Source organism: Melanotaenia boesemani, chromosome 11 (assembly GCF_017639745.1).
Source record: "Melanotaenia boesemani isolate fMelBoe1 chromosome 11, fMelBoe1.pri, whole genome shotgun sequence".
Lineage (NCBI taxonomy): Eukaryota > Metazoa > Chordata > Actinopteri > Atheriniformes > Melanotaeniidae > Melanotaenia > Melanotaenia boesemani.
In genome coordinates, this window is record NC_055692.1 from 1,744,868 (window position 1) to 1,771,705 (window position 26,838).

The window sequence follows — 26,838 nt, forward strand, 5'->3', positions numbered from 1 at the left end:
CATTTATAACCAGTATCAACATCATTTATAACCAGTAGCAACATCATTTATAACCAGTAGCAACATCATTTATAGCCAGTAGCAACATCATTTATAACCAGTATCAACATCATTTATAACCAGTAGCAACATCATTTATAACCAGTAGCAACATCATTTATAGCCAGTAGCAACATCATTTATAACCAGTAGCAACATCATTTATAACCAGTAGCAACATCATTTATAGCCAGTAGCAACATCATTTATAACCAGTATCAACATCATTTATAACCAGTAGCAACATCATTTATAACCAGTAGCAACCAGTATCAACATCATTTATAACCAGTAGCAACCAGTATCAACATCATTTATAACCAGTGGCAACCAGTATCAACATCATTTATAACCAGTAGCAACCAGTATCAACATCATTTATAACCAGCAGCAACCAGTATCAACATCATTTATAACCAGTATCAACATCATTTATAACCAATAGCAACCAAAAGCAACATCATTTAAAACCAGTATCAACATCATTTATAACCAGCAGCAACCAGTATCAACATCATTTATAACCAGTATCAACATCATTTATAACCAATAGCAACCAAAAGCAACATCATTTATAACCAGTAGCAACCAGTATCAACATCATTTATAACCAGTAGCAACCAGTATCAACATCATTTATAACCAGTAGCAACCAAAAGCAACAACATTTAAAACCAGTATCAACATCATTTATAACCAGTATCAACATCATTTATAACCAGCAGCAACCAGTATCAACATCATTTATAACCAGTATCAACATCATTTATAACCAGTATCAACATCATTTATAACCAGTAGCAACCAGTATCAACATCATTTATAACCAGTAGCAACCAAAAGCAACAACATTTAAAACCAGTATCAACATCATTTATAACCAGTATCAACATCATTTATAACCAGAAGCAACCAAAAGCAACATCATTTATAACCAGTAGCAACCAGTATCAACATCATTTATAACCAGTAGCAACCAGTATCAACATCATTTATAACCAGTAGCAACCAAAAGCAACATCATTTAAAACCAGTATCAACATCATTTATAACCAGCAGCAACCAGTATCAACATCATTTATAACCAGTAGCAACCAAAAGCAACATAATTTAAAACCAGTATCAACATCATTTATAACCAGTAGCAACCAGTATCAACATCATTTATAACCAGCAGCAACCAGTATCAACATCATTTATAACCAGTATCAACATCATTTATAACCAGTAGCAACATCATTTATAACCAGTAGCAACATCATTTATAACCAGTAGCAACCAGTATCAACATCATTTATAACCAGTAGCAACATCATTTATAACCAGTAGCAACCAGTATCAACATTATTTATAACCAGTAGCAACCAAAAGCAACATCATTTAAAACCAGTATCAACATCATTTATAACCAGCAGCAACCAGTATCAACATCATTTATAACCAGTAGCAACAAAAAGCAACATCATTTAAAACCAGTATCAACATCATTTATAACCAGTAGCAACATAATTTATAACCAGTAGCAACATCATTTTGGATGGATGCATGGATGGATGGAAGGGTGGGTGGGTGGATGGAAGGATGGATGGATGGATGAAGAGTCCATTCCATGTCCGGCATTTAGTAAGCTGTTCAGATTTGTAGAGGAAATATTTGTTTTCCTAAGAAAATCCATTGGATCTCTGTTCTTTGCGGATGATGTGGTTCTGTTGCTTTTGTGACAACCCCAGAGCGGGCTGTATTTTGTCCGTCTCTGGGGACTTTACTTGTTGCTTCCAGCTCTGTCTCTTGTTCTGCCTCCTCCTCCTTCTCTCCGCCTCTGTCCTCCGTTTCTCAGGTGGCCAGTATGCTGCTCCGGTTCTCCCGCGGTACCTGGCGGGGGCGTGGCCCGTTTGGGCTTAAATACCAGGCCTTCTCCACCTGCGGGGCTCTCTGCTCGCGTCAGCCTGCTCCCCTGCAGCACTCCTTTTCCTTTGTTTGTGCACTCATTAGTTTATTCACTTTAGTTTTCCCACACAACACCTCCCCACAACCAACACTCCCATACACTACTGATGCTACAGATTATACACATAGGCTACACTGTTACGCTTCGTTTATTTACTTTGGTCACCTTTTCTTAATAAACTATACTTTAATTGGCATCCCTCGTTGTCCCGCTTCCTTGTATGTCAAGCTCTCACGAGCCGGGCTTGACACTTTGCATCTGCAAATAGGGTTTTCACAAAAGAACTTTTTCACAAATACAAATGTTTTTACAGCCAAGTAGATCCCTTTCTTTGCAAACGTGAGTTTTTCAGTCACAGGGTGACCAGCTGATTTGCAGATGCAAACTGAAATTATTTGCAAACATTCATTTACAACTGCAAAATCTTTATGACTTAATATTGAGCCCATACCACAATGACAACAAAATGACTTTTTAAGGATGTTCTAGAGTTGCAACACCAGCAGTGGGGGTTTGGATCTCAATGAGACCACCAATGACATGAATGAACAAAGGTATGAGCCAGTTCATCATCCTCTCCCCCTCCCACCTTACCTCCCACAGGTGCCTGGTATTCCTCACAGCCCCACAGTGCAGTTTATCCACCATCAGGGGGACTCCCTGAAACGGGCCAATCCAGGTTCCTTGAGGGATCCTTTGAGCGGCACAGATCCCATAACCCAGACCAGGAACGGTACTGGTGCACAGACACACCTGCAAACAAAGACAACACACGGAGGTCAAACAAATGTTAGAATCTACATTTCTGTCTGTTTCACTTTTTAACCTTTTCATGCCTGAATTTATTTACAGTTATATAAAAAGAAAATAAATACAAGGGAAAAATTTTGAAAAAAATTCCAAAAGACTGGAATAAAAGAAAGTACAATTAGATGTTAAGTAAATTAATAACAATAAATAAAATACATAAATAATATAAACATAAATGCATTAATACGAGTGAATAAAAGCAAATAAATGAGTAAAATGAATTGTTAGATTAAAAACGCATTAAAAAAAGGTCAGAAGTGGGTTGTGTGCTACGCTGAAGAATTCCACCATGAGTCCCGGTAGCGGCCTGCACTCAGAGCACTTTTCCTATTTTCAGATGATTTTTTTAAATAAAAAAGAGCAGAAATATTTTTCTTACTTTGCTCTCTGCAGCCAATGAAAGATAAAAATGTGCAACAAAAACTAAACAGATTTTCAGCATCATTTCTTTAGTTCCTTCACAGATCAAATCATAGCAGTGAGTTACAAACAGTCCTGTTTTTAGAGTTTGTCATTTATTTTATCATTTTTCCAAACCAAAGGTAGTGTGTAATTTTACTCTAACATCAGTCCAAATGTGTAAAGCTGGAAACATAAACTAGAGTAAATAGAATAAATGCACCACCTCAGTGGTTTTTGTTGCCACTGTTGCTTGAGGAAAGTTGGTTGCAGTTTGGGATTTGCGTCACTAGATGTCACTATCTGACACACTGCACCTTTTACAGGACAAACACCCTAAAGGGGAGAAGTCACCTCTCTGGGCAGATCTCTCAGCCAATCAGGGACGTCCGGCAGAGTGATGGGAGTCGCCGTGCTGCTGGTTCCGACGAGGCGGCGTAACGAGTGCAGAGGGCCGTGCATCGGACACTCTCCGTTCCTGTTGTCGGCACACATGTCGCAACCTGGAAGCAAACAGAAGACAGGACTCACAAACCGACTCCCAACCAGCGGAGTCACGCACACGCTGGAAAAATGCTTCTGTGTCTGGTTTCAGGTTTGTTCTCAGGTTCAATGTTCCGCTTGCTGCCTTTAAACGCGCTCTCATGAATTATTCCTGTTTGATCGTGTTTCTGTAAACTTAATAAATATTAATCCTGACTGTAAAATGAGCTCATTTCAGACTTTGTTTAATTCAACTTTATTTATACATCCATCTACACACACTTTTACAGACACAGTCCAAATCCATCGAACTCATTATTGTCCAATTATGATCCTATTAAAACAAATCCAATATATGATCCACATCAGAACCAGAACCAGGAAGGAAAACCTCCACCAGGACCAGAACCAGGAAGGAAAACCTCCATCAGAACCAGAACCAGGGAGGGAAACCTCCATCAGAACCAGAACCAGGAAGGAAAACCTCCATCAGGACCAGAACCATGAAGGAAAACCTCCATCAGAACCAGAACCATGAAGGAAAACCTCCATCAGGACCAGAACCATGAAGGAAAACCTCCATCAGAACCAGAACCAGGAAGGAAAACCTCCATCAGAACCAGAACCATGAAGGAAAACCTCCATCAGGACCAGAACCAGGAAGGAAAACCTCCATCAAAACCAGAACCAGGAAGGAAAACCTCCATCAGAACCAGAACCATGAAGGAAAACCTCCATCAGGACCAGAACCAGGAAGGAAAACCTCCATCAGAACCAGAACCATGAAGGAAAACCTCCATCAGGACCAGAACCAGGAAGGAAAACCTCCATCAGAACCAGAACCATGAAGGAAAACCTCCATCAGGACCAGAACCAGGAAGGAAAATCTCCATCAGAACCAGAACCAGGGAGGGAAACCTCCATCAGAACCAGAAACAGGAAGGAAAACCTCCATCAGGACCAGAACCACGAAGGAAAACCTCCATCAGGACCAGAACCAGGAAGGAAAACCTCCATCAGGACCAGAACCAGGAAGGAAAACCTCCATCAGAACCAGAACCACGAAGGAAAATCTCCATCAGGACCAGAACCAGAAAGGAAAACCTCCATCAGAACCAGAACCATGAAGGAAAACCTGCATCAGGACCAGAACCAGGAAGGAAAACCTCCATCAGAACCAGAACCAGGAAGGAAAACCTCCATCAGGACCAGAACCAGGAAGGAAAATCTCCATCAGAACCAGAACCAGGGAGGGAAACCTCCATCAGAACCAGAACCAGGGAGGGAAACCTCCATCAGGACCAGAACCAGGAAGGAAAACCTCCATCAGAACCAGAACCATGAAGGAAAACCTCCATCAGGACCAGAACCAGGAAGGAAAACCTCCATCAGAACCAGAACCAGGGAGGGAAACCTCCATCAGAACCAGAAACAGGAAGGAAAACCTCCATCAGAACCAGAACCACGAAGGAAAACCTCCATCAGGACCAGAACCAGGAAGGAAAACCTCCATCAGAACCAGAACCAGGGAGGAAAACCTCCATCAGAACCAGAACCATGAAGGAAAACCTCCATCAGGACCAGAACCAGGAAGGAAAACCTCCATCAGAACCAGAACCAGGGAGGGAAACCTCCATCAGAACCAGAAACAGGAAGGAAAACCTCCATCAGAACCAGAACCACGAAGGAAAACCTCCATCAGGACCAGAACCAGGAAGGAAAACCTCCATCAGAACCAGAACCAGGGAGGGAAACCTCCATCAGAACCAGAAACAGGAAGGAAAACCTCCATCAGAACCAGAACCACGAAGGAAAACCTCCATCAGGACCAGAACCAGGGAGGGCTTGTTGTATAAATAATCGAGTTTGATCTCCAAGTTTCAGTTAAAGTGAAGGAACAACATTGTTCGTCCATATAAAACAGACATTTTGCTGTTTTGTAAAATATAATTTCTTACTTAATAAAACAATAAAGTTAATGCTGAAATTCTGAACCTCAGAAGATCTTTTAAATAAAAAAGCACCTGAAGACTAAGATTGTTTTCATATCCAGCAGTCTGCTAGTTTTCTTACACACTGCACCGAGTGAAATGAACGTTTTTCCCTCCTCTCCAGCGGGGGCGCTGCATCATGAGTTACTGTAGACAAGACAACCAAGAAAACTGGCTCATCTCTTGGTTAATGCAGGACAACTTCTCTGTCTGAGCCATCAATTTAAACTTTTTCTATTTGGTTCACTTGAAGCAAACCCAAACCTACGTTTTTAGGCGGACTAGAGTTCGCTTCTCTGATGCACAAAAGTTCGTTTGCACATTCACATCTCCCCAAACGAACCAGACAATCTGAGTAAACGAACTAGGGTTCAGAAGGACTGCTGTGAACGCAGCTTTTAATGGGTTTTCTGTTGTTTTAAAACGTTCATGTTTTGTTCTGTAGAAGCAGACCTGCGGGGAGGTGACCGATGTTTTACAAACCGAGACCTCCTCATGGTTTGAACCGGCTATAACTTTTTCAACCATCTATGCTGGCCCTGATCTGAAGGCCTCTGATCCAGACGCTGCTGCAAATCCACACTGAAGCCTCCTTCATCATCCTTCATCATCACTGGTTGATTTACAGGAAAAAGACTTTATACAAATAAAGAGTTAAAACCAACAAATAAATGTATTTTTATGTAAAAGCAAGAAAAACCTAAATGTTTCTGAAAAGACACAAAAAAGTAAAACATTTAGAGCATTTTAGAAACATATTAAAACTTCAAACAAACGCAAACAAATTAAATATTTTACAAAAATATAATATACTATATGAAATTCTATTATTCGTTGTGTTGGATTGTAATTTAGTTTGCTTTTGAGTGTTTGTGTGAAATGTTTGCTTTGTTTATTTGGTAAAATTATTGTCATAATTTTGTGCTTATTTGCAGGTTTTTGTTAATTTTCTAACAAAACGCTGCATCTGTCAGTTTTTGTTTGTTCTTCATTTTCGGGTTTATTGTTATATTTTTGTGGTTGTCGCGTCAGTTCTTATTTTCATAGTAAAAAGTTTCTAGTTTTGTCTCATGACTGAAGTTTTAAATCATAAATCTGAATTGTTATTTAAATAATCATCTAGGCGCTTGTTCCCTGTGTCCGAGTGAAAAACTGGTCCAGTTTCCAGGATGAAGTCCAAATGAGGGAAAAAGTCCTCTGCTGTGTTTTTCCAGACTAAATGTGGTGAGCAGCGTAATGCTGGGAATTAGCGAGTGTCAACATTTACTCAGAGATGCAGTCTGACAGTAATGGATGTTAATTGACTGGAGCAACATAATGAGAGATTATTATCTGGGCAGAAAACTCCCACAGAGACCCAGAAGAACATGATGTTAATGTTCAGGTTTTTTCTTCTGTTTCCCATTTTTCCCAAAATCATCCATCTGTCATTGAAAAGACTGACAGCTGCTTTTACACCATGATTGATCAAAGTTAATCAAATCATATTATGGTCATTTACTGACCACACAATGCAGGTTCTCGGTCGAGTAAATGGAAAAAGTTCCTCAACTTTGTTAAAACAAAGCAACAAAAAGGTTGTTTTTATTTCAGCTGTGGGACAAACGTCTAAGATACATGACGGCAACTCAGCAACACGCCCTGTCAACAGAAAGCTGGAGCAACAAGCAGAAACATCAGGAGTTTGTAACCTGCTGCAGCAGCAAATGTTTGGACATGAAGGGAATATCTGTCAGGAAGACAGGGGCAGCACAAGGCAACCAAACACCTCTGAAGCATGGTTTCTAGGACAAGCCAACAATGGTCACCAGCTGGGGGACCCCCAGGCGTCCACAAACCCGGCATCTGTAGCCCAAATATAAAAGAATAATGATATATTTGTATGGTGCTTTTCTTTCTCCAGCCCGTCCTGTCCAGCATCGCGGCAGAAAGGTGGTCTGGTCGCCGTGGAAACAAATTTACCGAAGGGAGTTCTGTGGATATGAGGAAACGATGCTTTGTGTCCCTTTGACACTGAAGTATTCTTTTTTTCCATTTGTTTATTGCTGAATTACTTATTAATTAGTGGTGAGCAGATCAATCCAAAAATTGATAATGTCGATACCGGCGTTGATTTACTGTGTGATAGTATAAATAAGGAAGATAAAGTGGTTTTTACTGGATTGGGTTCGCTGCTGTAACTAGGCGCCTACACGCCCAAAATCAGCTTTTCTTGCTGAGAAAAGGCCGAATTCGGATTTTTATGGTGCGAGTAATAACTTGTTCAGTTTGTTGCCTAAAGGAAAAGCTCAGCAAACCACAGCAACAACAAACACTGGCAAACGTTTTTAAAAACTGAGAAATTGACTAAAGAACAAAAATAGAACAAAAAAAAGCTACTGCAATAAAAAATGTTAGAATTTATTGTCCTGATGAGCAGCCCCTGTCCATCGTAGAAAACGTTCACTGTACGTCCAATTCCAAGATTTCTTTAATAGAAATTTATTGACTTGAGTTTATAATAGTCATTTAAATCCATCTGTGGCAATTATTGTTTTCATGTGATAATTTATGTTTCACAGTTTAAATAAATTAAAATGAAATTAAATATAGAAATAATTGATTCTTTGTTCTAGTTAAAAGTCCAGCTGAGTTCTGAACCATCTGTAGATGATTAATAGATTAATTGCTGAGATATAAAAAGGCTGTGGGAACAGTGGAGGTGTGAAGACGTTAAAGTGTGTAAAACGCTCATTGTGGCTTTGAAAGACAGATTTTCTTAGATAATAAAAACATGGCTGAGTTCTTATATATATTCCACTAAAACTCAGTGTAGAGCTTCTTTACAACGTCTTCCTGTGGGAAACAGCAGCTGGAAGATGAAGACCAATTCCAACTATCTCAGTTTTATTTAAACGAGTTGCACAAAGTCCTGAGAATCTGGTTTTTAACATTTTGAATTGAGTGCTGTCATAAGCGCCACGTAGCAGGATGAGAGGCTCTAACAGGTAGATACACCTGGATGTCATCAGCATAGAAATGAACATAAACACCATGTGTCTGGCAACATGTCCAAGAGAAAGCATGTAAAAAAAATAAATATGAGCGGTCCTAAAACTGACCCCTGTGGGATGCCATATTTTATTAAATTCAGAAAGAACAAGTAAACCGAACAGCCAGAAGTGAGATGTTTAGGTACCCCAACGTGAGAAGGTCAAAGCAGGCCAACCCCCCCCCCCCCCCCCCCCCCCTTGAATATGGTTTCCATCTTTCTGTAGCTTCCTGTTTCCTCTCATCCAACCAGCTGCCGGTTGACTTGTCAACCAGTAGCCGAGTGTCAAACATCTGAATTTCACAGGAAACATCAGAAAAACTGAAGACAGGATCAACAAAATGTTCCACATCAGACAAAAAAAGTCTTCAAGGAAACAACTGAAAGACAGAGCAGCACTTTGTCATCATAACTCAGCACTGGTCTAATTTCTACCTTTGAATCAACCATTAATCCTTTTATTCATTTATAATCAAAAAATATATATGAGTGAATAAACTGTCTGTATTAAAAATAAAATGTAATAAAGAAAGTGATGCCATGATGCAGAACGGTGGCTCAGAGACGAAGCGGCGTCTTCGAAAATCTTTACAGCTGATTTGGAGCAAGACAGAAATCCATCATATAAAAGATTTAATCAAGATAAAATCAAGATCCTTCTTGATTACAAGGAGAATAATGATGAAAAGACAAAAATGAGACAAATCTGCCAGAAAATCATGAAAAAACAACAAAAATTAGACAAAAAACACAATCATGAGGCTAAAGACACAAACTGAGATGTTAAAAAATGTTAAGAGAAACTAAATTAAATGCAAAACATCCACAAAACACAAGAAAAGACATAAAATGAGTCACGACTGCAAACTGAAAGGAAACAAACTGAGAAAAATGACATGAAAAATGATTTAACAATTTTTTCATTTAAGAAATAACAGCAGCTCCAGAAGATGCACGCTGTAAACTACTAAAACATGGGTTTAAAGAGAATATATTTAGTGGATATATCAATACAGAAGCTCATCAAAACTACGCCACAGCCATCGCTGCGTTAACCAGAACTAAAAGAGACTCAACCATGTTTGAAGAGTGACCTTTCTTTCTCTGACCAGGCGGTTTACTTTGTGGACGATGGAGCTGACTGTAGCCAACTCCTCCAGAGAAGGTTTGAATCATGTGACCAGATGAGAAAAATCACCATGAGTCTGCATCCCCAGATCCACAGCTTCAGACGCTCGCTGCTTCAGCGAGAACACCTCTGCCGATCTGCTTGTTTCAGAAAGGAAAACTGAAATTAAATAACTAATATTTTACATAAATTTGAGGGTTTTTTGTAAGGAAAAACCACAGCAACGTTTCACAAAAGCTGCCACATCATCAGACATTTTAGGTTCCAACAAAACACGAAATCCTGGAGGGACTGCTCAGTTACCATGCATTACAAACCATGGTGCTGGTGGAAATAATGAGGTCTTGGGAAGTTTCTCTTGTAATTTATCAAGTTTCTTCAACCTCCTGAACCAACAGCAAACTCAGATAAATCACATTTATAAAAGTTAAATTTACTTCTACAAACTCACATCAGTGAAAACCTTTAAGTGTCATGAAAATAAGATAAATAATGAAATAATATCAAACACATACCAGAAGGAGAAAAAAAACTTACAAATACAAGAAAAAGACTAAATTTAGACAAAGAAAAAAAAATCTGACCAAATTAAGCTAAACAACCAAAAAGCAAATAAAGAGCGAACCTCAAGATGCCCAAAGAAGCAAAAGAACAGATGAAAATGAGGCTGCTGTGAATCTTTTTGCTGTTTTATGACTAAAGATGAACCAACACATTATATTATTGTAGTCATCCAGAAGGTCTGACTTACGGCGGCAGGGCAGCAGCGTTTACTGGAAGGTGTTAATATCCATCCCCTGAGGGAATCGAACCCCCGCCTGTCGCTCCTCCGTCTGAAGACCGAGCCTGAGCTCCATCAGCTTTCCCACATTTAACCAGATTGGACCTGCACATGGACCGCTGGTTCAGATCCCGGGTCAGAACGGGTGTAGATGGAGAAAGTTGTAAAACCATGGTTCCAAAAAAGTTGGGACACCGTGTAAAAAAAAATCTGACGGCTCAAACGGAGACGCCTCCTGAAAACCGTCCATTTTATCCTGCTTCACTTCAGACTTGGTCTTTGCAAAGAGAAATTTGATGTATAAAGCACTTCTTACAAAAAAAGCAGCACAAAGTGCTTTACATAATAAAACAACTATTTTTTGCACTATTAACACTCCTACACACACAACACACACACTCCCATGTTCTGGTCTCTTTAACTAGATAAAAAAATAAAAATATAAAAGGAAATAAACATCTTAGGGACACGTCCACACCAGGATTCCCCCACCGGTCACCCCAGGGGCGTCACCACAGTATCCGCCTCCCAGACCAGCACTGCAGTGCGGACCCCCAACCACTCAGCTAAGTGTGATCACCATGGCAACAACCCTGCAGACCGAGCAGGCAAAGCTGTCAGCATGAAAGACCCCATAAGGAAAACAGTCGTGTTAAAAACGTTAAAAGTAGAAATAAAGATCAAATAAACCTCAAAACAAACAGAACAAGAGCAACACGTATAAACATGTTTTTATGCCGCACACGACATCCTAAAAGTACGCATAAATAAGTTCATATGGTACTGGTACTGGTACTGGTAATGGTAATGGTAGTGTAAGTGGTACAGGTACACTACTAGTACTGGTACTGGTACTGATACTGATACTGATACTGGTACTGGTAATGGTAGTAGTACTGGCACTGGTAGTGGTACTGGTACACTACTGGTACTGGTAGTGGTACTGGTAGTGGTACTGGTACAGGTAGTGGTACCGGTACACTACTGGTACTGGTAGTGGTACTGATACTGATACTGATACTGGTACCGGTAATGCTAGTAGTACTGGCACTGGTAGTGGTACTGGTACACTACTGGTACTGGTAGTGGTAGTGGTACTGGTACTGGTAGTGGTACCGGTACACTACTGCTACTGGTAGTGGTACTGATACTGATACTGATACTGGTACCGGTAATGCTAGTAGTACTGGCACTGGTAGTGGTACTGGTACACTACTGGTACTGGTAGTGGTACTGGTAATGGTACTGGTACTGGTAGTGGTACTGGTACACTACTGGTACTGGTAGTGGTACTGGTAATGGTACTGGTACTGGTAGTGGTATTGGTAAGGCAAGGCAGTTTATTTGTACAGCACATTTCATGTACAGGACAATTCAAAGTGCTTTACATAAAACAAAGGCATTACGGATATTTAGAAATAGTAAAAGGCATCAACACATAATCACAATAAAATGATAAATTACATTAAAATGATTAAAAGCAAGATAAGTTAAAAAAGTTAACGTGCAGATTTCATGCATAGACATGAGAAAAGAAATGTTATTAAACTGGATTTAAAAATGTCTACATTTAGTGAAAGTTTAATCTCCACTGGCAGTTTGTTCCACTTGTTTGCAGCATAACAGCTAAATGCTGCTTCTCCATGTTTAGTCTGGACTCTGGTCTGGACTCTGGTCTGGACTAGTTGACCAGAGTCTTTGGATCTAAGAGTTCTGCTAGGTTTATAATCTCTGAACATATCACAGATGTATTCTGGGCCTAAACCGTTCTGGGATTTGTAAACATTCAGAAGGGTTTAAAATCTATTCTGTGACTGACAGGAAACCAGTATAAAGATTTCAAAACTGGTGTGATGTGTTCAGATCTCTTAGTCCTGGTTAAAACTCTAGCAGCAGCATCTGGATGAGCTGCAGATGTTTAATGCTCTTTTTAGGAAGTCCTGTTAAAAGACCATTACAGTAATCCAGTCTACTGGAGATGAATGCATGGATGAGTTTCTCTTGGTCTTTCTGGGAGACTAAACTTTTAATTCTGTTGATGTTTCTGAGCTGGTAAAAAGCTTCTTAGTGAAGCTTTGATGTGGCTGCTGAAAGTCAGATCTGAGTCTATCAACACTCCCAGGTTATGAACTTGGTCAGTGATTTTAAGAGCCCGAGTCTCCAGGTGTTTACCAATGCTGACCCTCTTCTCTTTGCTACCAAACAGAATAATCTCAGTTTTATCTTCATTTAATTGTAGGAAATTCTCCTTCATCCAGGTGTTTATTTGCTCCAGACACTGACACAATAAGTCTTTTGGACTGCAGTCATCTGGTGACAGAGAGACATAAAGTTGTGTATCATCAGCATAACTTTGATAACTAATGCTATAGTTCTGTAATATTTTATCCAAAGGGAGCATATACAAGTTGAACAGAAGAGGTCCAAGGACTGACCCCTGGAGGACTCCACAAGTCATGGCCACTCGCTCGGATTCATAGCTGCTGATCGTAACAAAATAACTCCGGCCTTCTAAATAGGACCTGAACCAGTTAAGAACCGCTCCAGAAAGTCCAACCCAGTTTTCCAGCCTGTGCAACAGGATTCTGTGATCTACAGTATCAAACGCAACACTGAGATCCAACAGAACCAGGACTGATACTAGACCAGAACCAGGACTGATACTAGACCAGAATCAGTATTCAACCTAATGTCATTTAACACTTTGACCAGAGCTGTTTCAGGGCTGTGATGAGGTCGGAAGCCGGACTGAAATTTATCAAGATTTCCACTTTCATTTAAAAAGTCATGAAGCTGGTGAAATACAACTTTTTCAATAATCTTGGAAATAAAAGAGGTTAGAGACAGGTCTATAGTTGTTCATTATAGAGGCGTCTAGAGTCCTTTTCTTTAGGAGGCTTAATAGCAGCTATCTTTAGTGACTTGGGAAAAATGCCTGGTAGTGGTAGTGGTACTGGTACTGGTAGTGGTACTGGTAGTGGTACTAGTTCTGGTACTGCTAGAGGTACTGGTACACTACTGGTACTGGGACTGGTAGTGGTACTGGTACTGGTACTGGTATTGGTAGTGGAAGTGGTACTGGTACTGGTAGTGGTACTGGTAATGGTAGTGGTACTGGTACACTACTGGTACTGGTAGTGGTAGTGGTAGTGGTACTGGTAGTTGTACTGGTACTGGTGCTGGTACTGGTATACATAGACTCGGTACAGCTGCAGAGACGCACTTGTTCCAGTACGGGAAGCCTCCTCTTCCTCTCTTCCAGCTGGCTGTGAAGCTGTCCATCATTCAGACGCAATATTCTGACACCCGTCTCCAGTGTTTAGACAGACCCGCTCTGCTTTAATCTTTGAGCCGTTTCCAGTTCAAACATTTTAGTTCTGCAGCTTTTTAACAGATTTATTCCCACAACAAATTAGCTTTTCTGTTCTAAATTAAACATTATTGTTTAAGCTTGGGCATTAACTGACTTCATAACCAACATAAACTTGCACTTTGATCCAGAACGATCGACTACAGAGTGAAGCAGTTTTTCCCAACCTGCTTTCATCACCAGCTCTAAGCAGGAATAAGGTTGGGCTTCATTAAACGCGTGGATGTCTCCTCGGTGCAAGCATCGCTGCAGCGTCTGGGTGTCCAGATGAGGAGGGACCACACAGCGAGGCAGCCCCCCACCCCGCTCTTTAACCCCCCAGAACGAATTGTGGCAGATTTAAGGTTTTTAGTTGTCGATTCTTCTTTTTCAAACAAAATAAGTCATGTTTGGTGAAAGTTATATTTTGTAGGAGTTGGTGGAGACCAACCCAGAGGGAGAAGAAGGTAAACATTAGATGGAAACGTGGATCGGTCATGTGATCATGTCTGCTGCAGAGTGTAGAGAAACTAATTAAATTGATCCATATAATGTTGTAGTAGGCCTTGTTTTTCTCCTGTTGTATTTGGAGCATCCAGAAGGATGTTGGGATGTCTGCTGCACAAATCTGGACGAGAACTACGAGCAATGTTAGATCAAGAAGATCAGGGACCTGAACCAGGAAGCTGGATTTTCTCTTATCCAGGTAACTTAAGGGTTTCTGTACTGTGATGCTGGTTCACTTCTTACCAGGTAAATCACCATGGTAACTCACACCGTACGGCTAACCTTCTCTGAAGCAGGTTATGTTCTGGATCAGAGAAAATTTCATTAAATTTTTAATTTCATTTTCTAACCCGCCTAGTCCAATTCGGGTCGCAGGTGAGCTGGAGCTTGTCCCAGCAGCACTTCCTGCTGCTGCCACAACCTGCCGCGAGTCTCCACAGCTTTCCAGAGCTGCTGGAGCTGCTGATAGGCAACTAACAGCGCTAACGGCTCAGACTGATACGCTTCAGGACCACCTGGTTCATGTGTAGCTGAGGAGATTCAGGAGGGAAAGTCTTCCACCTCAAAGGCGCTCTGTGGCTTAGCTGCTTTGTGAATCTCGCTTTGCATCTTGCCAGTGAGCTGAGCTGCTGTCTGTCAATCATTTCTGCCTGTGTATCCTGTCCCGCCCACCCTCTGATCACCCCAACCGTTACCCCAACCCCCTGATAATGGGGGTTCTGAAACTGACTAATTTTACTTCCAGCTTTGTTTTATATTTTTGACTAAGCTGTGCTTGTTGTTCAACTATCTTATGAATAAAAAATTAAATTCAACATGCATATCATGCACTGCGCATACGGCACCAAGTTCCAGGGGGGCAGCTAAAATATCAGGCTAATTTTTGATCGTAATTATAATCACGGCATATTTAAAGTTATAGATTTCACTTCTGAACATTAAAGTGTGATCCAGTGATGGTTTATTGACAGGAAGACACAGAACAATGTGAGAATGCAACAAACAAACAAAAAAACAAAATCATCAGCCACTGACAGCCGTAACATCAGCCTTTAACAACGTAACATCAGCCACTAACAGTTGTAACATCAGCCGCTAACAGCCATAACATCAGACGCTAACAGCTGCAACATCAGCTGCTAACAGCCATAACATCAGACGCTAACAGCTGCAACATCAGCCACTAACAGCCATAACATCAGCCGCTAACAGCTGCAACATCAGCCACTAACAGCCATAACATCAGCCGCTAACAGCTGCAACATCAGCTGCTAACAGCCGTAACATCAGCCACTAACAGCCATAACATCAGACGCTAACAGCTGCAACATGAGACACTAACACCTGTGACATCAGACACTAACAGCTGTAACATAGACACTAACAGCTGTAACATCAGACACCAACAGCTGTAACATCAGACACCAACAGCTGTAACATCAGCTGCTAACAGCCGTAACATCAGCCGCTAATAGCCTTAACATCAGACACTAACAGCTGTAATATCAGACGCTAACAGCTGCAACATCAGACACTAACAGCTGCAGCATTAGAAGCTAAGAGCTGCAATTTTAAACGCTAACAGCCGCAACATCAGACACTAACAGCTGTAACATCAGCCGCTAATAGCCTTAACATCAGACACTAACAGCTGTAATATCAGACGCTAACAGCCGCAACATCAGACACTAACAGCTGTAACATCAGACGCTAACAGCTGCAACATCAGCCGCTAACAGCTGTAACATCAGCCACTAACAGCTATAACATCAGACACTAACAGCTTTAACATCAGACACTAACAGACGTAACATTATACGCTAACAGCTGTAACAGCAGACGCTAACAGCCGTAACATTATACGCTAACAGCTGTAACATCAGATGCTAACAGCCGTAACATTATACGCTAACAGCTGTAACATTAGATGCTAACAGCTGTAAAATCAGACACTAACAGCTGTAACATCAGCCACTAACAGCTGTAACATCAGCCACTAACAGCTGTAACATTATACGCTAACAGCTGTAACAGCAGACGCTAACAGCTGCAACATCAGCCACTAACAGCTGTAACATCAGACACTGACAGCCGTAACATTATACGCTAACAGCTGTAACATCAGACACTGACAGCCGTAACATTATACGCTAACAGCTGTAACATCAGATGCTAACAGCTGCAACATGAGACACTAACACCTGTAACATCAGACACTAACAGATGTAACATCAGCCACTAACAGCTGCAACATCAGATGCTAACAGCTGCAACATCAGACACTAACAGCTGTAACATCAGCCACTAACAGATGTAACATCAGCCACTAACAGCTGCAACATCAGATGCTAACAGCTGCAACATCAGACACTAACAGCTGTAACATCAGACACTGACAGCCGTAACATTATACGCTAACAGCTGTAACATCAGATGCTAACAGCTGCAACATGAGACACTAACACCTGTAACATCAGACACTAACAGCTGTAACATCAGACGCTAACAGCTGCAACATCAGCCACTAACAGCCATAACATCAGCCGCTAACAACTGCAACATCAGCTGCTAACAGCCGTAACATCAGCCACTAACAGCCATAACATCAGACGCTAACAGCTGCAACATGAGACACTAACACCTGTGACATCAGACACTAACAGCTGTAACATAGACACTAACAGCTGTAACATCAGACACCAACAGCTGTAACATCAGACACCAACAGCTGTAACATCAGCTGCTAACAGCCGTAACATCAGCCGCTAATAGCCTTAACATCAGACACTAACAGCTGTAATATCAGACGCTAACAGCTGCAACATCAGACACTAACAGCTGCAGCATTAGAAGCTAAGAGCTGCAATTTTAAACGCTAACAGCCGCAACATCAGACACTAACAGCTGTAACATCAGCCGCTAATAGCCTTAACATCAGACACTAACAGCTATAACATCAGACACTAACAGCTTTAACATCAGACACTAACAGACGTAACATTATACGCTAACAGCTGTAACAGCAGACGCTAACAGCCGTAACATTATACGCTAACAGCTGTAACATCAGATGCTAACAGCCGTAACATTATACGCTAACAGCTGTAACATTAGATGCTAACAGCTGTAACATCAGACACTAACAGCTGTAACATCAGCCACTAACAGCTGTAACATCAGCCACTAACAGCTGTAACATCAGCCACTAACAGCTGTAACATTATACGCTAACAGCTGTAACAGCAGCCACTAACAGCTGTAACATCAGACACTGACAGCCGTAACATTATACGCTAACAGCTGTAACATCAGATGCTAACAGCTGCAACATGAGACACTAACACCTGTAACATCAGACACTAACAGCTGTAACATCAGACGCTAACAGCTGCAACATCAGCCGCTAACAGCTGTAATATCAGACGCTAACAGCCGCAACATCAGACACTAACAGCTGTAACATCAGACGCTAACAGCTGCAACATCAGCCGCTAACAGCTGTAACATCAGCCACTAACAGCTATAACATCAGACACTAACAGCTTTAACATCAGACACTAACAGACGTAACATTATACGCTAACAGCTGTAACAGCAGACGCTAACAGCCGTAACATTATACGCTAACAGCTGTAACATCAGATGCTAACAGCCGTAACATTATACGCTAACAGCTGTAACATTAGATGCTAACAGCTGTAACATCAGACACTAACAGCTGTAACATCAGCCACTAACAGCTGTAACATCAGCCACTAACAGCTGTAACATTATACGCTAACAGCTGTAACAGCAGACGCTAACAGCTGCAACATCAGCCACTAACAGCTGTAACATCAGACACTGACAGCCGTAACATTATACGCTAACAGCTGTAACATCAGACACTGACAGCCGTAACATTATACGCTAACAGCTGTAACATCAGATGCTAACAGCTGCAACATGAGACACTAACACCTGTAACATCAGACACTAACAGATGTAACATCAGCCACTAACAGCTGCAACATCAGATGCTAACAGCTGCAACATCAGACACTAACAGCTGTAACATCAGCCACTAACAGATGTAACATCAGCCACTAACAGCTGCAACATCAGATGCTAACAGCTGCAACATCAGACACTAACAGCTGTAACATCAGCCACTAACAGCTGTAACATCAGACACTGACAGCCGTAACATTATACGCTAACAGCTGTAACATCAGATGCTAACAGCTGCAACATGAGACACTAACACCTGTAACATCAGACACTAACAGATGTAACATCAGCCACTAACAGCTGCAACATCAGATGCTAACAGCTGCAACATCAGACACTAACAGCTGTAACATCAGCCACTAACAGATGTAACATCAGCCACTAACAGCTGCAACATCAGACACTGACAGCCGTAACATTATACGCTAACAGCTGTAACATCAGATGCTAACAGCTGCAACATTAGACGCTAACAGCTGCAACATGAGACACTAACACCTGTAACATCAGACACTAACAGCTGTAACATGAGACACTAACAGCTGTAACATGAGACACTAACACCTGTAACATCAGACACTAACAGCTGTAACATCAGTCACTAACAGCTGCAACATGAGACACTAACACCTGTAACATGAGACACTAACACCTGTAACATCAGACACTAACAGCTGTAACATCAGTCACTAACAGCTGCAACATCAGCTGCAACATTAGACGCTAACAGCTGCTACATTACATGCTAAGAGCTAAAACATTAGATGCTAACAGCTGTAACATTAGATGCTAACAGCTGTGACATCACATGCTGACAGCTGTAACATCAGCCACTAACAGCTGTAACATAAGATGCTAACGCATACGATTGGTTAAGGAACCAGGAAGTATGGAAGAGCAACACAGTGCACCGAAGTTATTCTGTCATGTAACTTTTATTTTGAAAGGAGAAAAACTTGACAAAGAAATTGCTGATGTAGGACACAGATTGTTTATAGGGAAGCTTCCTTTTATCCCTCGCAACAAATGAGAACATTTTAAATTATTTTTACAGAAGAAATCCTAATTATTTAGCCTTTAATGCTATAGTAGCTTTTATATATTTATTAAGATTTTATCTTCTTGCCTTCCAGTTCTATGGGGTGATCGTGTGATACTGATGCTGCTGGTCATGGGCTACATCTGGAACTGAGAGAACATTAAATTGCACCACTGTGGACATTTTTGTCTGTTCAGGTAAATTTTTTCTTTAAATCTGGCTGTTATTCTACCTGTAGGAAAGTTTCTCTCTTCACAACTGTAAGGGAGCTGAGGGGAGCTCGGCTCCCCTGAAAAGCAAAGGAGCTCCCTAAAGACATTTAGCTGATACTAAAAAAATGTCCACCTTCAGGTTACATTTAATTTTCCCATAAAGTTCAAGATGTTTTGTAAAATAAGAATGTCATTAATTTGTTTATTCTTTTATTTATTTAATTAAATCTTCCGTACGACGCAGGTTTCCTTCAGCACCATGGACAGCAGCATCGTTTGTTTGTTGTGTGCTGTGGGAGTCCATACAAACATCTAACAGTTATGCCTCTTTTTTGGTTGTAAAAGAACTTTCTGCCTCTGTTTCTAGTTAAACAAGCCGCATGCAGTAGTTAGCAGAGAATTTTTGGCAGTATCCATACACACACACACACACACACATATAAATATATATTAACCCTGTCCTGTCCAGCATCCTAACATACAGAACGGTGGTCTGTGTGCCATATTTTGCTTGACAGATTTGCTCTACCAAGGAAGACATGTTATATACATGGCTGCACTTGATATTTTTATTATTTTTATTGTAATCTTATTTTCTTTAGTCTTTATATGTCAGTGCCGAACCTGACAGGAAGATAGAGGAAGAGGGAGAAAAAAGGGAGAAAAGGACAAGATTAAAAATGTGGAAATAACAGTTGTCTAGGCTGCCTAAAACACACCACAAAAAAACAATATAAACTACCACAGTACTACATGATACATAAAGAAAATAGGATAATGATATGAAAAAGTACCGTAGTCAACAAACGTGCGTGCAGAGAAACGAACCAACACACAAACATCAGCAACATCCAGTCAGAAGCAGATGGAGAGACGAGCACGTTTGTGAGCATGCACGTGTGAACGTGCGTGTGTGGCCATGCAACAAGGAAGAAATGTGTGCTTGCAAGAGGGCCGTGACCACGCTGCACCCCGAAGCATCGGGGGGGATGGAGGGAGCCCGAGGCCCCAAAGGCCCAGCAGGTCCACAGAGCACCAAGCCCAGGACAGGCAAAGCAGACAGAGCAGTGGCCACTCAGACCAGAGCAGAGGGGCCCCCAGACCAGAGCCCCCCGACACGGTAGGGCAGGGGCACCGGGCAGCACAGGGCGCCGGTGAGCAGGCCCAGCTCATGGCACTGGCTAGCAGCGGCCCTGCAAACTGGCCTTGCAGTTGTCAAAATAAACTTAATTTATTATTGGTAAGTCATTAATACATCAACCAAACAAACAGAAACAGCTCTTTCTCTATAATAACAATAATTATTATTGTTATTAATAATATTAATTATAATAATAATAATAATAATATAATAATAATAATAAGTGTGTAATTAATACTGGAGTTCAGATTGTGACATGTGAGAGTGTGTATGTGACTGCTTTATCTACACCCACAAACACACCAGAGACCTCAATACGGTGTGTTGGGATGATAAATAGCGGGCCGGTAGGCCGGTGGATCGATCCCCCTCCCCCATCCCCCCCCCCCCCCCTCCCCCTCCTCCACAAACACAAAACTATATACAGCAATTAATTCCTGCTTGTCCCTCCATCCCTCATCGGCCCTGCCGGCGCGTATCGACTCAGATTATTGCTGATGGTCCGTTTTATCACCGCGGAATATACAGCGAGGAGCGCGTGCACTCACGCGCGCGCTCGATGGTATTTAAGGTTTGCGGCCATAAAACCTGCAGCGATGTAGAAGCCTGAAGGTACGACGCAGCGGGGCCGGCGCGGAGCTGCGACGATCCTGGAACAAGAGAAGCGGTAGCACCGCTGCAGCGGCAGAATGCGCAGCGCGTCTTACGCGCGCGCACAGAGGCCTCGTGATTCCGCTAAGACAACAGCGGAGTTTCCACACACACTTCCAGATATTAAAATTTAAATTACAGAATGACATAAAGCTGCCGATTAGAGAGCTAATTTAATTAATTTAACATGAAACACAAATAATCTGAAGTCATTTTGATGTCAGAGAAAAAGACTAAAAGCAGATAAATTCAGAAAAACTGCCCAATAAAACATTAATATTACAAGATTATTAAAAGGATGACTTACTGAAAAGCTACAGCATAATAATGTTTAAATGCAGATATAATCTGAGCACTACACGCGCACTTAATGAAGAAACGCAGAAATAAAAATAAATTAAATGAGATCAAATAAGAAAAATTACATTTTTTAACAAAACAGAAAATATCGAAATTCAATTTTTAAAAAAATCCTAAAACTCTCAGAGAGGAAAAACAGAAATAATCTGAGCCTGATCTTTGGGGGAGGGGTCGGTGGGGGGGCTTTAACACACGCACTTACATTGACCCCCCCGCGCCGCGCGCGTTTCAGCTTCTGCTCGAGACTGGATGGACGGGACGGGCAGCGCGTGCATGTGTTGGAAATATTTAAAAGATTTTTTTTATTACTTAAGAAAAAACTTATTTTAAAGTTTTACTTAAGAAAATCATCTTCATTAGTCATAAATGTGATTTTTATTTCTTTTGGTCTGAATTTACTGCTGTGACTGAAATGATGCTGAAACCTGAACCGCGTCTGTCCGCAGGTTCGGACCCTGCCGGGTCTGACCTTTGACCCCTCCCCCCCCAGCTGTTCACGCGCGTTTAAACTCTGCATCAGTTTAATGCATGTCCGCATTTTCTTACTTTTATTTCTTCTTATACTCATTCATTTTAACAGAAAAGAAACAGAACAGAAAATGTTTTCATTTGAATTTTAAAAGTTAATTTCTAATATTTTAAACTGTTTATATTAAAAAGAAAGGCAAAAAAATGCTGCAATTTTTTTCTTTTTTTCCTGTGGAAACCGATAAAAGAATCAATGTTTTTTATTAACATTAGTTAATAGTTAAATGGTCAAATCTTGAAACAGTAAAACAAACATTTAATTTTGGCTTTACTAGTAGAAGGTTTATTTCCAGTAATGTCTAAAAAAATAAAGTCGCTAAAGAATTCTCCACCAAACGGCCCAACAGTAAGTTTATATATATATATATATATATATATATAGTTAAAATAATTACAACAATGATTAAAATGTATTTAAAATATCAAAGTTATTGGAATCTCTATAATAAAGTAGAACTCTAACGCTGTAAAAGATAAATTTAATATTTATTTTTATTAAAAATGTGAAAATATTTTTCATCTTTCCTAAAATTCTGATCCCCCGATCACAGGAACACGCGGGAACCTCCGCATGTGTGCGTGCATTGTGTGTGTGTGCGTGCACGTACGGTTGTTGAGCTCTCCCGCGTGGTTGCTCAGCGGGATAATCTCCATCCTCTGCTGGCCGTACAGGTAGTAGTCCAGCTCCTCCGACGTCAGCTTGAACCTGCTCGTGGCTCCTTTGACCCCCCCCCTCGTCACCTCCCCCACTGCCGCTCTTCACGCTGGATGACACCACCCCCACCCCCCCACAGCTCTGCTCTTTGGCCTGATGCAGGAGCCCCGCTGCTGGGTTGTGACCCTGCTGGCTCTCTGGGGGAACCACCACCACCACCAGGTCTCCCGCGCCTCCTGCTCCTCCCGCAGGTCCTACAGGGCCGGTGCACACCGGCGCCAATGAGTGCCCAAAGAGTGCGATCTGTTGTGGGAGGGGCAGCTGGGAGAGACCCCCGGAGGTAGAAATGGAGACGGAGGAGGAGGACGGGGTGAGGGCTGCCGCCACCGCTGCTGCTGCAGAGGAAGAAGCTGCTGAGGAGGAGGATGTGCAAGAAGAAGAGGAGGATGAAGAGGATGTGCAGTGCGTGGAGGCCAGGAGGTGGCTGTGCAAGCGGGACGGGCGCAGGGTGTCCACAGGAATGGCGAGGCGCTCAGGGGGAGGTGGTGGAGCCAGCGGAGCCTTCAGCTGGGCCTGAGGGAAGAGCTGCTGCCAGTGCTGCAGGTAGGACGGGTCCACCTTCAGGAAGGCCGAGCCGCTCGGGTCACCTGGCTTCAGCATGGCTGCCCGCGCACTGGGGGGGACACACCACAGGAACACGTGTCAATCATGTCCACACACAACACACGTCCAGCGGGTTCAAGACACATTTCAGCCTGACGAGTTTCATGTTTTCAGGGTTACAGCAGAGCTGAAGGTCCAGATGTTTTCACACGTCCACCCTGAACCAGGTCTGCACAGAAACGTTGCCTCGACCAGAAACCCAAAATATTCTGTCACAATTTCTTTGAGTTCTGGAAGGAAAATGTTTGAAATTTAAACGTCAGTTGTGTTAAATCTGAGCTTTCAGAAGCAGAAAAAGAGTCAATGTTTCAGGAATGAATCAGACAGGATGAAACTTTGTTAAACGCATTTTTATCTGGAACTTTCTCCCGTTTTTCACTCTTCAGACTTTAAACCGACTTTAAAAACAGGCGCGCGCGGATTATTTCACACTGAGATTTGTGCTCGGTTCGTTCAGTCTGACAGCAGCTCGCAGCTTCTCACAAAACCCAGCTGCGACCTGGAGTTCAAACCTTAGTTTCATTTTTACAGCCTGATTTGCTTTTTAAAAAAAGTCAGAAAATTTGTTTTATTATTTAATCATAGTTAAGAAATAAAAATGGTGAATGTGACTTGTTAAACTACAGCATGAAATAGTCAGACTTCTAAGTTTATTTACTGCTTTCACCTAATTATTAATAATAATAATAATAATAATAATAATAACAATAATAATAATAATAATAATAATATTAGTAATAACAATAATAACAATAATAATAATAATAATAGTAATAACAATAATAATAATAATAACAATAATAATAATAATCTTCATCCCAGGCTGGAACCAGGAACCAGGCTGGAACCAGGTCTCTGGTCCTCGGTATAAATGACCTGTTTTCCTCCGCTCAGCTGTTTCTTTTGGTTTCAAACTGAGCGCAACAAACGCATCAAATAAAATCATTAAAACGTGCACACACACACACTCACGTGCACTCTTTAGAGTCGTTTACAGTGTGAACCTGTCGGTGAGGAAAAGTTTCATCTGAAGGGAGAGCGGGTGATCCGGTAAGTCCCAGAAAGACCGGCGCTCCGCGAGCTGCGCGTCCCCGGGCAGAGGCTGCGGTCGACGGGCAGAGAAGCGGGCTGCCTCCGCTGCTGTGACGTTTTTCTTTCCTCTCTCTTGTGTGAAAGTTGCTGCGAAGCGGGCTCGCGGCTGCGGTCGGCTCACGCGCAGCGGTGGAAGCTGGGACCTCCTCTGGACCGTGAGGGGACAGTTCGCTGCGTCCTGCGCGTCTCTGAAGCCAAAACTAGCGGAGCGGCTGCTGCGCGAGCCTCTCTCTCAGCTCCTTCTTTCACGTGCCCTCTCCCCTCCTCTCTCTTACTACCCCTCCCCTCTTAACCCAAACGTACCATTCCTCTCTCAGTATTCTTTTTCTCCGCGCTCTCTTTTCTCCATCCTTCCCTTTTTTTCCCTACAAAACTTTTTGTTGTCACTCTCTCTGCTCGGATTTTCTCCTCCCCTCTTTGTCTTTTCTGTCTCTTTCCTCCACATCCATCCCAGATCCGCCCATCCAAATGGTGCTTCTGGTCATTAGGTGAGAAGGAGATGTGGTCGGATGTGGCTGCAGGTAAATCTCTTAAAGTTTCAGCAGATTCTGGCTCATTTAAATCAGAGAAACACAGAATCACGTGGGACAACATGACCTAACCTTCCCACAGATCTGTTAGAGTCTGTTGGAGGTGAAATGTCAGAAAAAACCGCTGATTTAAATACTAAACATGTTTTGGGTGTCAGATTTCTACAAAGATTTAATGTAAAAAAAAAAAAAAACACTCCAGTTATTTGTAATTGGGAAAAATGAATATATTTCATTCTGTCCAATGAAAGTTTTCTTTGTTGTCAGACGGAGAATTCTTCTTGAAAAGGCTCCTCAGCTCATTTCCATCTGGAGCAAATAAACTTGTGTCCATTATTGTCAGCAGGTGGCAGAAGAAATTCCCATCAGTGGCAGGAAGACATGAACGGTGGCCTCGGTCCGAGCCGGAGAAAAATGAAGAGAATATTTGTATGTTTCTTGAATGAATTTAGTTTTTCACTCCAGAAGCAGAAACAGATGCTTCAACACACTCGATTTAACTTTAAATGAGCCTCAAACGTTTATTGTCCAGGTCTGTTAGGACCCATTTATCTTTATCAGGGTCGGTGTCCTGCAGGTTTTGGAAGTTTCCCTGCTGCAAGGAGAGCTTGAGACCAGGTTCTGCACAACCCTCAAGGACCAGACCTGGACCTCCCTGTACTGGTGCCATTTACCCCCTATATCAGGGATCCTGAGTCCTGGTCCTCGAAGGTCGGTGTCCTACAGAGCTTGATGTCTAATGATCCGCTGATCTGAGTCAGAAACTTCTAGGACACCGACCATCGAGGGCCAGAGGATCCCGGTTCGACATGCAAATTCTGTTTTTCAGAAAGGAAAAAACAAACTAAAAGAAACCTCAGCATAAAAACTTATGCTGTTTATTTATCTGTGGTGATCAGTTTCCTTCATTTTCTGAAGCCTCATCAGTGAATTTGAATCATTTGCGTCACCGTTAGCAACCTGCTGCAGTGATGCTGCGTGATTTATGATTTTCTTTGACCTTTTTTTAGAAATTCTTTAGATGCTTTAGTGATTTCTGCTGGTAATTCTGGCACTTTTTCTGATGTGTAGCACATTTAATCTGATTCCAAATCTGGAGTAATCAGATTATTCAAGTGACCATGTAGTCTGATATCCTGAGCCCGGTTACGTGACCATCAAAATCTGTCATCTGGGAGTAATCAGATTACTCTAATAACCTGATCTGACGTCTCTACGCCTGCAGTTAGCTGCTAATGTGGAGCTAATAAGCTGTTAAACAGACTTCAGCTGCTTCCCAGTTGAATCGGAAACATGTGGAGGAGGCGACCCCGACGAGCTCTCCTCGAGCTGAGAGCGTACCTGTCCAGGTAACGTTAACTTCTATGAAAAATATTGCTGTTAAGACCCTTGTAATGAAATTCATTTGTTGTTATGAAGAAGGCCACAAGCTAACGCTACGGTCATGGGGGATGCTGGATGGCCTCTGTCCCAACACCTCGTCCAACCAGGGCCGAGCTGCAGTCCCTGG

General features: G+C 41.8%; 1 protein-coding gene across 1 annotated transcript; it reads right to left on the reverse strand.

Annotated features, from left to right (window-relative positions):
* Positions 1 to 2,218: 2,218 nt before the first annotated feature.
* Positions 2,219 to 24,986, reverse strand: LOC121648517 (putative histone-lysine N-methyltransferase PRDM6). Its single transcript, XM_041998708.1, has 6 exons — positions 24,679 to 24,986; positions 23,181 to 23,716; positions 22,997 to 23,137; positions 3,551 to 3,699; positions 2,582 to 2,740; positions 2,219 to 2,245 (listed from the first exon to the last, which is right to left on the reverse strand). Exons 2-6 carry the CDS (start codon positions 23,701 to 23,703, stop codon positions 2,219 to 2,221), a joined length of 999 nt encoding a protein of 332 aa, XP_041854642.1. The 5' UTR covers positions 23,704 to 23,716; positions 24,679 to 24,986.
* Positions 24,987 to 26,838: the final 1,852 nt, after the last annotated feature.

Excerpts from the sequence above, each read along its gene's own strand:
- LOC121648517 (XM_041998708.1), bottom strand. The coding sequence starts at position 23,703 with ATGCTGAAGCCAGGTGACCCGAGCGGCTCGGCCTTCCTGAAGGTGGAC. Across the intron at positions 3,700-22,996 it reads CGCGGGAGAGCTCAACAACC|GTTGCGACATGTGTGCCGAC; the intron begins GTACGTGCACGC and ends GTTTGCTTCCAG. Across the intron at positions 2,741-3,550 it reads TGAGAGATCTGCCCAGAGAG|GTGTGTCTGTGCACCAGTAC; the intron begins GTGACTTCTCCC and ends CTTTGTTTGCAG.